Source organism: Myotis myotis, unplaced genomic scaffold (assembly GCF_014108235.1).
Source record: "Myotis myotis isolate mMyoMyo1 unplaced genomic scaffold, mMyoMyo1.p scaffold_m19_p_16, whole genome shotgun sequence".
Lineage (NCBI taxonomy): Eukaryota > Metazoa > Chordata > Mammalia > Chiroptera > Vespertilionidae > Myotis > Myotis myotis.
In genome coordinates, this window is record NW_023416320.1 from 19345306 (window position 1) to 19360362 (window position 15057).

The 15057-nt window shown below is 34.2% G+C and overlaps 1 protein-coding gene across 3 annotated transcripts in view; it reads right to left on the minus strand.

The window, feature by feature from the left end:
• The window catches only part of CSMD3 (CUB and Sushi multiple domains 3), an 872847-nt gene that overhangs the window by 53733 nt on the left and 804057 nt on the right, over positions 1-15057 (minus strand). For all 3 annotated transcript variants that reach the window (XM_036338167.1, XM_036338166.1, XM_036338165.1), the window contains 5 exons: positions 14686-14859; positions 12023-12196; positions 9859-10044; positions 7377-7550; positions 5138-5320 (listed from right to left, as the gene is read on the minus strand). In XM_036338167.1, coding sequence (XP_036194060.1) covers positions 5138-5320; positions 7377-7550; positions 9859-10044; positions 12023-12196; positions 14686-14859 — 891 coding nt within the window. The remainder of the gene's footprint in view (positions 1-5137; positions 5321-7376; positions 7551-9858; positions 10045-12022; positions 12197-14685; positions 14860-15057) is intronic.

Consider the following 15057-nt stretch of genomic DNA (forward strand, 5'->3'; position numbering starts at 1 on the left):
TAGCTATTATAAAAACTTCAGAAAGTAATTACTCGAGTGTTGCCTATGGGTACCACAATATCTTTCAAGGAATGATTACAAGAGTCTCTGCCTAAAAAATAAATAATGTGAAATGGAAAGATATGAAAGAATGAGATGCAACAGAAATTTACTATATAAGAGGACAGATATAAAGTAAACAATTTAAATATTTTAAGAATCCATGTATATTTTTATTTATATAAGCATATAACTGATCTGAATTAAAATTGTATAATCTCTATTTCAAGACCAAGGCATACAAAAAAAAATAGACTGAATAAACACAAAATCTAGAAATGGTTTTCATTAAGTTTTCAACGTATCATAAACAGGAGTCACAAACACAATACCCCCTGTATTACTCTGTATTATGTTTAACTATTTGCCATCAATACCATGGTAAATTTTTAAAATATCGTAAAAGCGAGCCTATGTCACTGTATTACTAAATTTTGTTGTAACATAAAAGTTTAAAGTTATCTCTATGACTATAAAGTGTAATTATAGTTTCAGATAGTACCATCTATATCACTTGCGGCATCTAAAATATTTAATTTTGCCTATCCTTCCTTTACAGTGGTGCTGCATGTTTCTCTGTGTGTGTAGAGACAGGAGACTTACACATTTTATTTTTATTACTATTTTTTTTTTTAATCCTCACCTGACGATATTTTTCCACTGATTTTTAGAGAAAATGGAAGGGAACGGGAGAGATGGAAAGAGAGAGAAACATCGATGTGAAAGAGATACATCAATTGGTTGCCTCCTCCAGGCTTACTGGGATGGAGCCTGAAACCAAAGTACAACCCCTTGAATGGAATCAAACCCACCACCCTCCAACTGGGGGGCCAACGCTCTTACCACTGAGCAAACTGGTTAGAGTGGAGACTTACACATTGTAAACAATTACAATAAAATCAAACTCTACGTAAAATTTTCAGAAGAACATATAACATTAAAAAAATGTTTGCTTCTGTTGTTCAGAGTAATTACCCTCTTCTATATTAGCACCTGCCTAAAATAACAATCCAGTCATATTTATTTATGTGTCATAATCTATAATCTTGAAACAATCCAAGTAGGATTTGAAAAATATCATCCTTGTTTTCAATGTCAGGTGATTTGCATTTTGAAATAGGGACCTCAGGCTCAGTCCATTTTTTTGCACTTAATAAAAACTGAGAACTTCTCCATATCTGGTTTACAGATATGGACAAATAACACTTCCACTTCTGTCCCCTTGTCTCTAGTTCCTCCACGCTTAGTAGACACATTTTTTCTTACCAAGAGAATTATTTGAATTAAACACAAGTGAAAATAACTTTAAATGAAGGGAGGTAAGTGCATCGCCTATCATGAGTGAGGGCTGAAAACTCTGTGGACACAGTGAAAAGAAGCAGCAAATACTTCGCTTCTGTAATGCAGACATTTTGGGGGAAATGGCTTTATTGATACCTGTGAACACAGGCCCATTTATGTTTGGTATCAGCTGACAATGCCATCTCTCTTAGAATCATTTCTCAGCTGTCAGTTGACCTAACCTAATATAAAAGACATGTAACATTCATTGATAACTCACCATGATAGCCACATTTTCAATATTCTTAACCTCACAACAAATACTATGAGTTGATATTAATTTCAACACTGGTTGGGAATTGAAGCAAAGAGAGAATAAATTAGTTCTCCAAGGTCCCACAGCTAGTTCATGGCACAGTTTCATCTAGTACAAATTCCTCAGAAGATTCTGATAGCATATAATAAAAGTATTGGATCTTATTCAAGCTAGAAAATGGCTCAAACATAATATATTTTTGGCAATCAATTATTTTTTTGTATGCAATGCACGATAGAAAGAGTATTTTATATTTGCCTTATATATTTCTAGAGAAAATTTTTTAATTAGGGGACCATTTTTTCTTTTTATCAAGGTGACTTCTCTGAAAAGACAAAAATAAATGGAAGCATAATGAAGAAATTAAAGGTCCTTTATAAATAAAGAAATAAGTTGATAAAATATTTATATAGCTATATATAAAATATGAAAACATATTCATTCTGATGTGTATTTTAGGCACCGTTTAAAGCAAAGAGAATATAATAGTGAAATATTACCATTTTTAAAAACAGAACTATGCTATGCATGCTGTTTTATAATCTCATTCTCCTTACTTAACAACTAGGGCATCTTTCTTTTATAAAGTTCAGTAACGGGATAGTTTTCCATTTTATGTATATTCATAATTTACCTATCCAATCCCCTGTTGATAACCACAAAATTTAGTTTTATTTCTTTATCATTTTTGGTTATAATATACTCTAGCTTATTAATATAAGTGTGTACATTGGTTCTATTTTGAGATAAATTTCTGAGACTGGAAGTTCTGGATAATTTTCATTTTTGAAATATATTTTTATATAGAGTTACCAAAGATATTGTCATAATACACAATTGGATCAATAATGTAGAAGTTTGCCTGTTTTCATACATCCTCATCAATGCTATGTGCAATAATTGTTAAAAACCTTGTCAGTTTGTAAAATAATGATATATTCTTTACATATGCCTGTTTACATTAAAGTAAAATTTTTAACACATTCATTTGATAGTTTTATTTTCACATGTGTTATATCCATTACATTATAGGAAAGATATTATAGTTTATGATAAATTACTAAAGTGATATAATATTTCAGAGCATTTGGTAAAATAAGAGTATAAGTACATCAAATTTCACCATTCTGTTCTATCATATTTTGGGTACCACCTTTTATAAACTTTCTGTCAAATGAATGTCATTCCCCATGATTTTAATAGAGCAAAGTTTTGAATCTTATTTTTAACTAAGTTTTATATGATTTACATTTTCTCACATTGATCCACGGCCTTTATTCTAATATCTTATTGACTATATGCACTTATGTCATATAAATATACACTTGCTTATGTAATATTATTTCTAGTATTGTTGATACTAGACAATGTGGGTGTTGTTGAGTCGAGTTCTTGTCTCGTGAAGATCAAAGCATGAAGTTGTGGACAAAAACAATTAATGGGAGCAAAGTTCATTGAGAGAAGCCAGTCCTGGGAAAGGTGTAGCTCAGGATCCAGGAGCAGGCCAGTGTCCAGAGCTCCCTTTTCATGTTAGTAGTTTAGTATCCAAGCTAATGAAAGTCGAATAGTCCACACGTGGAGGCCCACATGGCCATAAGCCACGCGGATGCAGGGATGTGCTCCCCTGCCATAGGAACGAATGCCAAGAACCCACTGTTTGTCAGGGAGAAGAGAGAGGGATTTAATTTAGGGTGGGTAGTCTTGCTAGCTCTTAATTGGTCTTTTCAACTAATTCTATCTTGCCAATATCCTTTGAGTTGGTTTATACGCCTTAATGCCTTGTGATTGGTTGTTTGCACGCTGCCTGTCTTAGCAACATCCATACATTTTAAAGTTCCTGCCTCTTGTGAGTGCTCTTCCTCCCCACCCAGGTGGGGTGCCTTAGTAACTCCTCCTAGCTGGGTTCCCAGTTCTACTTCCTTTCCCATGGTCCCACCCCAATCTACCTAGCTTCCTTCTGTCTCGTCATTGTTAAAATTATTTCCTGTTGTTGCTTATTTTAATCAAGTAGACATAAAAGTTGTAACTTGACTGTTACGTGTTTTTTTAATATTTAATTTTCTGTAGGAAAGAAATTCTCAAATGCCAGTTAATAAAACAAAGCCATTTACATTCTATGAATACATACACATTTTTGTCAAATTAAATTTACTATAACAATAACAATACCCCTAGAAACATTTTGAAGTTCTAGTTTTGTTGCATATACATAAGAATTTCATATTAAAACAGGTAAAATGATGTTTAATTATAATTTTCTGATTAGTAGATATGTTGAACATTTCTCAATAGGTTGCATTTTTTGCTCTTCTTTATTTTCTGTTCATTTTCTTTGTCCATTTATCTACTAGAATCTGTTTTTCTAAATTATTTGTATGAGCACCATTTATGAGAAAAATATTAATTCTGCTATTTTTAATAATTTCTTATTCTTTTTTATCTATGAAGTGCACTTTACAGATAAAAAGTCAGCACCAGGCTATATTCCATCTAAAAACTATTTTGCAGTTAAGCTGAACAAAGGGCTAGCTTCCTAATGTATGACACCACTATAGAGACATTGCCTTTGCAAAGTCAGTCTGAGTAATAAAGTGAATAGTTAAGTCTTCCTGTCTTTTGCTCAACAACTTTCTCCAGCAACTCCTTTCCTGTAATAGCAACTGAGTTGTAATGCTCTCTAAATTAAGATTTCTAAATTTGGTCCATTTAAAAAAAGGATAACTATCTTTCCTAGAATATGGATCCTAATTTTAAACACAATAAAATGTTTCTGAAATACAATCAATCAAAAACTGTCAAGAAATTCTGTTGGGAATTATTTCCTATTTATAAAACCAATACATTTTGATATGATATTAAGTTTCAAAAATACCTCTACATGTTGAGTTTTTACACTAAAATTATCTTCAAAAGAACATTTAAATTATAAGAATAATTTTCCAGCAACATTTCATTTTCTATCCATTCTTGTAAAGACTTAACTATGTTAAATATGTCAGTTAGAACAATTAAAAATTTTATTCAAGCACCCTACATTTTAAAAATTCTAGTTTCAAACAATGTAACCTATGCATAAAAATCTCATTTATAGTTAGGCATCTTTATATCTTTCCATTTCTACAAACCTAAAAACTAAAATACATCTTGAGGTAAGGTTGATGTAAGAACAACCAATTGTTTTCCCTAAAAGTGTCCACCATAGAGCACTGTGATACGGGGAAAAATAAAACTTTTTAACAAATATGTTTAACTTTTCAACTCAGATGTTTGCTAAGATGTGAACAATGTTTATATATAAATGACCCATCAGAAATATTTTTAAAAAATTATTACCTATCATATATAGGATGTTGCCAGTAAAACTGGAATACTCCTGCTTTTATTCCATGGTCGGGGACATTAAGAATTGGTAAGAGTAATTTCAGTAATACTAACAAGTTGAATTTGGGTACACATTAAATTCCAGCAATTTCAATACATTTAATTTCTGCTTGAGTTTACCTTTGCATTCTGGCTGCCTTCCAGTCCAGCTGCCATTGGCCAAACATGTTCTTTCTTCTGAACCATGAAGGATATAGCCAGTATCACAAGCAAAATGTACAGAACTTTGGGTTCTGAAATTGCTTTCCTGTCTAGAACCATGACCAGGGGTACCTGGATCCCCACATGTACCAGTCGCATCACCTGTAATTCAGTACAGTACAAGTTAATTTATTTCAGTAAGCATTTACTATGTTCATGTTTTTGTCCAATATTCTTATAGGCATGGATTTTGTGCAAGTTGTTTTTAACATGGTAAGTTGACTGGGTAGAACCATAATTCATATTTCCCATCTGAGTCCAGTCATAAGAAAAAGCCTAAGTGAAAAAGAAAGTAGTTGCAAAGTATTGTATTATTTTCTTTAGCTGTGATATTTAGATCTATTAAATAGGTTAATGTCATTTTGTTAGTATTTCCAGAACTAGGTCAATAATCAGGTTATTGGAAGATTTATAACTGACAGTTCTATGCTTGACAATGGTTTTACAAAACTAAAATTAAAGAACTGGATTTGGTAATTTTCATGTGTCCTTCTCTGAATTTTCTAATTACTGACAATCATTTTATTGTTGTTAAATTAGGGTTGTAATGTACCAGAAAATATTAATGTTACAATACAGTATTTCCTGTAACATTAAAATTTCACTCTCTAATTTTATCTACCAATGACTATTGACCAAGATAAATGAGCTGCATAAATCTCATATATGAAATACAAAAATAAATTGCAAATAATCAAAGATTAGAAACTCTATGTAAGTTCTAATAAGGATTTTGTTCATGACTAGGTGTTCACCTTTTTATGTTAGTGTTAAGAATTTACTTAATCCCTTATCATTTCTTAAACAATTCTAATCAAAATTGCGGCAGTATCAGTATATATTGAGAGAGAGAGAAAGAGAAAGAGAGAGAGAGAGAGAGAGAGAGAGAGAGAGAGAGAGAGAGAGAGAGAGAGAGGAAGAGGAAGAAAGAGAGAGATTCTTAAGTACTGGAAATGCTCTCTTTCTGTCTACATGCCTTTTGACAAGCCCTGTGTATTTGAAATCCTTCTTTACACTTCCTCATTTTCATGAGATGTAATACTAACAACCACACAAACTTTAAGATAAGTATTACACCTTTAAATATCTATGTATAATTTATTTTTAGCAATTCAGCAGCAATTTCCAAATACATTGGGGTGTATATATGTAATGGTATGTGACTATGTATAATCAGTTATCTGATAGTTTTAACAGTGTATAGATTACATTTGAAGTCCCATAAAGTTACTTCATAGATATTAAAACCACTAGTTACAAGGAGATTCTGAAATAAATAACCCTACATGCAAAACAAGGTAAAAAGAACTCCTAATAAGTGTTCACCATGCTCTCCACAGATATAAAATAATATAAAGATAATTGAAATATATAAAGCAAAACAGGCAGAAAAATAAGCACTATTATCTGGTTAGTGGATCAAATAGGGATGATCAAATAGGAAGACATCACAGATATAAAACTTAAATGATATTTTGAGAAAAGTATTACTTTAAAAAGCTCAAAAAAGATTTATCAAACACTCACTCTGCAAACAAATTATTAATTAAAAATATCCCTCATATTCACTTATTCTAAGATAGTAATAACAGAACAATGTGGGGCTACGGAAGCTCAGAAGTTATATGTTGCCTGTTAGTAAAAAAGAAAGTTAGAAAAGATAAGTATCTTTCATAAAACTTGGCTTAGTTTAATTGAAGAAAACATTTAAGCCTTTCTTTTAAAGTATGCTATTAAGCAACCAATTGTTTAAAAAGTTTAATGGACACAAATTCTAACAGAAAAATCACTGAAATAACATCGCCTTCTGGGAAAAATTTTATTTGCAATCCACTAAAATAGAATAGCTACATAAACTTCAGTAGCTCACCATTTTAATGAACAAAGCACTTTACACAAAATAGCATTCTAAAACCAATAGTTCTTTACATTAGCCACAAAACAATTCAAAACATGTATCTGTCACTTACAATCTACAGGATTAGAATTAATTTAGACTCTGAATTTATATTACCTGAAGTATTAAATAAATGTACAAATAATGTTATAGATTCAGATTTTTACAGAACAAATGTAGTATTTTATCTCTTTTGTGCATATATTTTTAATAATAATAATGTAATTTCCAACACACATTGTCCAATTTTCTAAGTGGTACCTGAACAATGAGGTTGTGATCCACTCCAATGGCCATTTAACTGGCAGGTCCTTGATGAATGGCCTAGAAGGCTACGCTTTCCTGTGCAGGAATAGTGAACAGTGGACCCAAAGGTATACTTCTCCCCAGACAGGACTGCATTAGGAGGAACGCCAGGGTGTCCACAGTCAATCACTACAATACATAATTATTGGATATAAAATTTTTTTATATCTCCTATCGAACAACCTGCACCAACTTTCTACAAAATAAACCAAAAGTAAATGATCTATTTAAATATATACAACCACCAGAAATCAAACATCTGTGTGAAACCTGACTTTAAAAAAATAAAATGGAAGTTGGAGCTATAGGAGCAATTCTGTTATGCCACTCACTGTGAGCATGAGTTTCACAGGAACAATGTAAGTAAGCATAAATGACTGAATGAGCATAAGTCTGCATGTACGGGGGTGGTGATTCTATGTTCATATGCACGTGTGCATGGGTTTGAAGTACCTATGTGCCTAAATAAGGATGTGCAAATTAGTGAGAACAGTATATGTGGGTTGGCTAATTAAGGACATAAGATGCTAATAAGATTTAAAATGAGCCTATACAGCAATGAAAAAGGAAGATTTCGAGGCTGAATTTTCTTTATAATGTAGAAGTAGTTTGGGAACTTACTGTATTTCCCTTTATTTATTTTTTATTTTTTAAAAAATATATTTTATTGATTTTTTACAAAGAGGAAGAGAGAGGGATAGAGAGTTAGAAACATCAATGAGAGAGAAACATCGATCAGCTGCCTCCTGCACACCCCCTACTGGGGATGTGCCTGCAACCAAGGTATATGCCCTTGACCAGAATCGAACCTGGGACCCTTCAGTCTGTAGGCTGATGCTCTATCCACTGAGCCAAACCGGTTAGGGCTGTATCTCCCTTTAAAACAAACTTGAAAAAATACTGAATACAATAATACTCTAGAATATTAAATAGCACACAGTAGACACAAACTTAATAAATCCCACACTATCAGGGAGTGCTATAAAACAAAGAAAGGCAAAAAAGTATATGAGAGCTATGAAAATCTGAAGTTCATGTTTCCATGTCCTACAAAATATTTTAACTTGAATGTTATAGCTACCACACAAGGCCAAGTAACTAAATTAGTGAAGCTATTAGACCAGTGAGTGCACAATAAGAAAGTCAAATGCACTTTAAGAAAAGGAATAACAATTGACTTAATTATTCGCATAGAATCTGAAATTTAATAGACATTGAATAAACTTCTATTTATTCATTAGAGCATGAATGGTGCTACATTTTTTTTTTTTTTTTAAATCCCACCCCATGAAGTAAGGGCCTCTAAATAAAACATGACCATAAAATATTTTATAATTTAAAAATTAAGCATAATCAAAAATTATTTGCACAATGACTTTTTTATTTTTTTCATAGAATTTTTTCCTTTTTCTTTATTGTGCACAATGAATTTTTAAAAAACATATTTATATTGATTTCAGAGAGGAAGGGAGAGAGATAGAAACATCAATGATGACAGAGTCATTGATCGGCTGCCCCCTGCATGCCCCACCCTGTGGATTGATCCTGAAACCCCAGCATGTGCCCTGACCAGGAATCGAACTGTGATCTCTGTCTGGTTCATGGGTCAAAGCTCAACCACTGAGCCATGCTGGCTGCGCCACAATGACTTCTTGACACAATACTCATTCAATCTATAAAGTTATCGTTCCTATCATGTCCAAGATTCACCATTTCTTTGAGAAACTTAGCTATACTTACTGAATTCCTAGAATTTATGTTCACTTCCCTATGTCCTTACATAATTTTTATTTATCTCTGTTAAATTATTTTCACATTATTATATCACTATGGATATATGCATATCTAGTATAATTTCTTATTTATATTCTATAACTCCAACATAACATTTAACAAAATATACTCACTAAATATTCAATGACTTGAAAGATTTTATATATTAATATTTACTGCATCCATATGTGTATGAATCTAAATATGATAAATATTTATGGTCAGTATGTTTTAAGTAACACTTTTGTTTAAATCCTTAAGTATTCTGAAGCCCTAGTGGTTGTTTATATTAAGACTACTATTACCTTAAATGAAATCTGAAATAGTAGTACCAAAGACAATAAAAATGTAGTTGTCCTTTTTGGATGAAATGAAAGGTGTGTGCTTTCCATATTCTATCTGCTCTATCAAAATTCAAAGTCAAAGAATGACAGAGAGCTATTCAGCACATTAATATTAATAAGAATGACATCTGGGAATTGAATTGGAAGAATGTAGGAAAGTGTATATTCAAAACAATGAAATAATAAAATCAAAAGCAAATTAAAATAATAATTAAAAACAAAATCCTTCTGATATATAGCTCTAGATATTTTCTAAGAAAATAAATATCCATGCTGCTTACATGGCATTTTTGAAGGAAGAATTCACATTATCTACTTACTGATACATTCTGGTAAAGGTTTGTCCCACTGTCCATTTGGTTGACATATCAAAACTGAAGATCCAAATAAAAAATATCCAGGATTGCAGTCATAGAATACAACAGTACCATAGGTGAAGTTTCCATGTTCTATTTTACTTTCTCTTTTGGAATTGGGTGGAATTCCAGGATCAGAACAGTTCACCACTAACCAAATGAGCAAATTTAAAAGGTATTTTAAAGTAACATGTATACATCTAACATAGATTACTATAAGAAATTTAGTTGTAAAGGTACATTTAATAAAGCAAATTAAATATTTCGGAAATAAAATTAATATATTGACTATCTAAGATAATTAAATAAAATCTGGGAAATTTTTAAAATAAAGAAGAAAACTTTTTTGCAAATATTTTTAACAATAGCAACTCCATAAGCATTCTGCTGAGTACAAATTTTAAAAATGATACCTTTTAAACTAGTTAAACCATAAAATAATGTAAAGATTATGATGATTTGGTTGAATTTTATGAGACAACTAGAGGCCAGGTGCACAAAAATTTGTGCACTTGGGGGGGGGGTGCCTCAGCCCAGCCTGTGCCCGCTCACAGTCTGGGACCCCTCGGGGGATGACCACCTGCTGGCTTAGGCCTGCTCCTCGGGCGATTGGGCCTAAGCTGGCAATCAGACATCCCTCTGGCAGCCTGGGAGCCCTCAGAGGATGTCCACTTGCCAGCAAGGAGAAGACCTAAGGTGTAGTTGGACATCCTTAGCGCTGCTGAGGAGGCAGGAGAGGCTCCCACCACCACCACTGTACAGGCAGCCATCAGCCTGGCTTGTGGCTGAGCAGAGCTCCCCCATATGGGAGCTCACTGACCACCAGAGGGCAGCTCCTGCATTGAGCGTCTGCCCCCTGGTGGTCAGTGTGTGTCATAGTGACCAGTCATTCCCAGTCTTTCTGCTGTTAGGGTCAGTTTACATATTACCCTTTTATTATGTAGGATAGAGGCCTGGTACACGGGTGGGGCTGGCTGGTATGCCCTGAAGGTTGTCCCGGATCAGGGTGGGGGTCCCGCTTGGGTGCCTGGCCAGCCTGGGTGAGAGGCTGATGGCTGTTTTCAGGCTGGCCACACCCCCTTTAGGTTGGGGTTCCCCACTGGGGTGCCTGGCCAGTCTGGGTGAAGGGCTGAGGGCTGTTTTCAGGCTGGCCAGCGACTGAAGCTCCCAGCCTCTCCTTTTTTTCTTTTATTCTTGGATTTATTTACCTTCTATAATTGAAACTTTGTTGCCGTCACTGGAGCTGAGAGCTGGCTTTTGCTCGCTCCAGCTCTGAGGCCACGGCCTGCTGACAGCAGGTATCTGGGGTTTGTTTAGCTTCTATAATTGAAACTTTGTTGCCATCACTGGAGCTAAGAGCCGGCTCCAGCTCCGTGGCCACGGCCAGCTGAAAGCAGGTATCTGGGGTTTGTTTAGCTTCTATAATTGAAACTTTGTTGCTTTCAGAGCTCAGAGCCAGGCCATGGCAGGTGGGGAACCTTGGCTTCCTCCATCACTGGAGCAAGCAAGCCTCCTGCTCGCTTCAGCTGCGTGGCTGCCGGCCACCATCTTTGTTGGTGGTTAATTTGCATATTTCCCTGATTAGCCAATGGGAAGCATAGCATAGGTATGGTCAATTACCCTTTTTGTCTTTTATTAGATAGGATATGAAGTATATCATACTTTTTTAGAAAATGAAAAAACACCAAAAAATTATCTTTAATCAGTTTCTATGCAGAGAATAATAAATAAACCCACTCCCAATTCAGCTATCATGGTAATCCAGGCCTCAAACATATTTTTCCAAAATATGAAAACAGAAGGCCATACGTAAGTTCCATTAATTATGAAGTAAATTGGAGGTAAAAGAATCTTAAAGACTTTTTGTATATAGTCACAAAATAGATAAAAGATATTAAAGTTAAGCAGCTGAAATTAAACCTACCAGTTTTAACTTAAAAAAGAAATATTTTAAAAAGTAAGGAAGATGGAAAACATTGATAATGAGATCATATTAACATTAAATATTTTTGTTTGAGTAGCTGAAAATGGTCCACTGTTCTGCCCCAGCTATTTCAAATGTTATCATCTACGTTTACACAGACACATTATTACCATGCCCTAAGCTGGACCAGAGTTAGAATCTTACCTTTGCACACTGGTGGCGGATGACTCCACTGTCTGTTGGCCTGACACTGTGCCTTTGTTGGCCCTTGCATGAGATACCCAATATTGCAAGAGAATGTTACCACATCATTAAAGTTAAATCCATTTCCACTTGTTCTTCCATAAATCGGACTACCAGGGTGACCACAGCTGACAGCTAAGAGCAATAAGTTGGGGCAGGGGAATCACAAAACAATATTTGGTTATCAGTAATCACGACAACTACCCTTACCCATTTCAAACACTGTAGAAAGAAGAGAATTTTATGTGAAAACATATCTAAAGTACTTTTACTAATGTAAAGGAACAATTTAGAATGGTAAAACAATCTACTTTAAAAGGAATATTACATTAATAAGTAGATGATCATTTGCCATTGTGGTGCACAATATTTAGAGTTTCATGGTGCCTTTTTATTCTCTTTATTTTGGGGCGGGCAGGAGGAGGGGAGAGAAGACTGAAATTTAAAAATCTGGGCACGATTGATGTCATTAGTAGCAGAAGGGAATGAAACTGAACCACTTTTCCTTTTCCAGTCAAGAATTGGAAGATAGCTGAAGGCAGTTTTTGTATTTAACTTTGAAATTATTTATTTTAATATTTATACCATCAATTTTTACAAACAATAGATGGATAAGCAAAGGTGTGTTTGAAGAATAATTGAATGTGACTATAAAATGTGAACCATAAAAATGATGCTGTATTAGAATTCTTACTGGTTTATTCTCTTCACAATTGATATTGGACAATAAAGCACAATTTTATTTGTAAATAATGGTATCAATTTGCCGGGGTCCAACCCCAGCAGGTCCAGGGGTTCCCAAAGGCGTGGACGGAGTCGGCGAAGAAGGAACGACATGGAGACAGTGTTCAGTTGATCAGCAGCCTAGCCAGGATCTCCAGCCAGGATCTCCAGCCAAGTTCTGGTCTGGATCTCCAGAGAGGTTCTGCTTAGGATCTCCAGCCAGGTTCTGTTTCCATGTTCTCTTGCTAGGTTCTCCAGGTTCTCCAGCCAGGTTCTGTAGCCATGTTCCCTCGCTAGGTTCTCCAGCCAGGTTCTGTCCAGGTTCTCCAGCCAGGTTCAGTCACCAGGTTCTAGTCAGGTTCTCTTGCCAATTTCTGTAGTCAGGTTCAGTCCAGGATCTTTTGCCATGTTCTCTCCAGCGAAGTTCTTCTGTCTCTAGGTTCTGTGTAGGTTCTGTCTTCTTAGTTCTGTCTTGTTACATCTGTATTTATACCAGTTGATTCCAATCCTATCAATCTCTATTCCAAAGGTTAGGGCGTTTCTTATCTCCATTCCAGGGAGTAAAGATTATGTAGCTTAAGCATGATTGTTCATAGTTAAAGTGATTAATTACCCGCCTGGCACTTAGTTAAGAGGTTTTATTCCCTCCCTAACTTCAGGGGAAAATCCCTACCTGGGGAAACAACCTTTCTCAGAGACCTTGGTTAAAACACATAGTGCCAAGAAGGTGAGCAAACATATTAAGAACAGTATGCCATATATGCCAGGTCCCTTGAAACAGCAAGCATGGACCGGCTCCCGGCATCAATTAATGAATTATTTAAATCCTTTTAGTGTTACAGTTCCATTCCTGATTTTATGCAGGGCTGGCTTTTCCCAAACACTTCGTATTTCTATGAACTATTGCACAGCATCATCTCACTCTATAATCAGAGCAACTCAAGTAATAGTCCTTCATAATCGGGCTCAATGAAAAACCAGAGTCACTTTTAGTATCTTTGAAATGACCCAAAAGCAGTTATTCTTCAGCTGTATTGTTAATGTCAACCTACTCATTTGGAAATTTAACTGCATCTTATTCTTGTTAAAATTAATAATAAAGAAATCTGTTTTACCCCAAGGGCCAATTTTCATTTATAGCTTAATTATTCAAAAAGAAAAATAGTGGTATTAGTTGGCTATGCTTGAATATAAATGGAAAAAATCTAGGAAAGACACAAACATAATTTTGCTATCTCTGAGTCATCATCAGACATTCAGTATCTGTGTGTATGAGGCGGGGAGTGTGTACACCTTAGAAAAGTAGTTTTAATTTTTAAATATATGCTGTATTATCTTACTAAATCTCAACACACAAAAGTATTTTTTCATGAAACTAGATTTTCTGTTGACTGGATAAAAATTGTCAATGATGAAATTTAAACATATGGATGTGATTAGTTATAGAATATGTATTTTCTGTGAATACACACTAAAAGTCACATGCATTATTTATCTGAAGCTGCCAAAATCTCAATTGCATGATCCTATCATGTTACAATTACAACATATTTGCAGTGTTTGTTCTCATTTTTTAACATCAGTTTTAATAAAAATGTCAGTAATTGGGAAAGGAAATAATTAGGAGAAAAAAATAAGAAACCCATTGATAATGACTTGCAGGTCCAAAAAAGGACAGAATATTATATGAAACTATTATGTACTATTGGGGATTCAGTGGTGTAAGGAAACATAATAGAATTTACATATACTACACGAATATGTACGTGTGTGTGTGTGTGTGTGTGTGTGTGTGTGTATATATGTGTATGTGTATACTTATACAACTTAACTAAGAAAAAAATTTACTGGTTATTGCATGAGAACAGAGGTCTCTAATTACTTCTGCCATGCTTACTTACGCACACAGGATGGGAGTTGACCAGACCAATTGTGATCCTGCTGACATATTCTCACTGAAGAACCAATCAATCGAAAACCAGAATTACATTGATAAACAACTGTGTCTCTGTATCCATAATTTTCTCCAATGACTTGACCATTCACAATGAGTTCTGGAATTCCACAGTGACCCGCTGAAATGGTCAGAAAGTGATATTTTTAATACTGTGATCTATATTTTATTTGTGTACATATATACATATGTAACATTACTAAACTTTTAAAGTTTACTTAGAAGCATGACATATATATATATGTATATATATATATATCAAATATGATGATATGACATAAGATACTCAATAAAATGTCATGTATTAGGGAATTTAAAA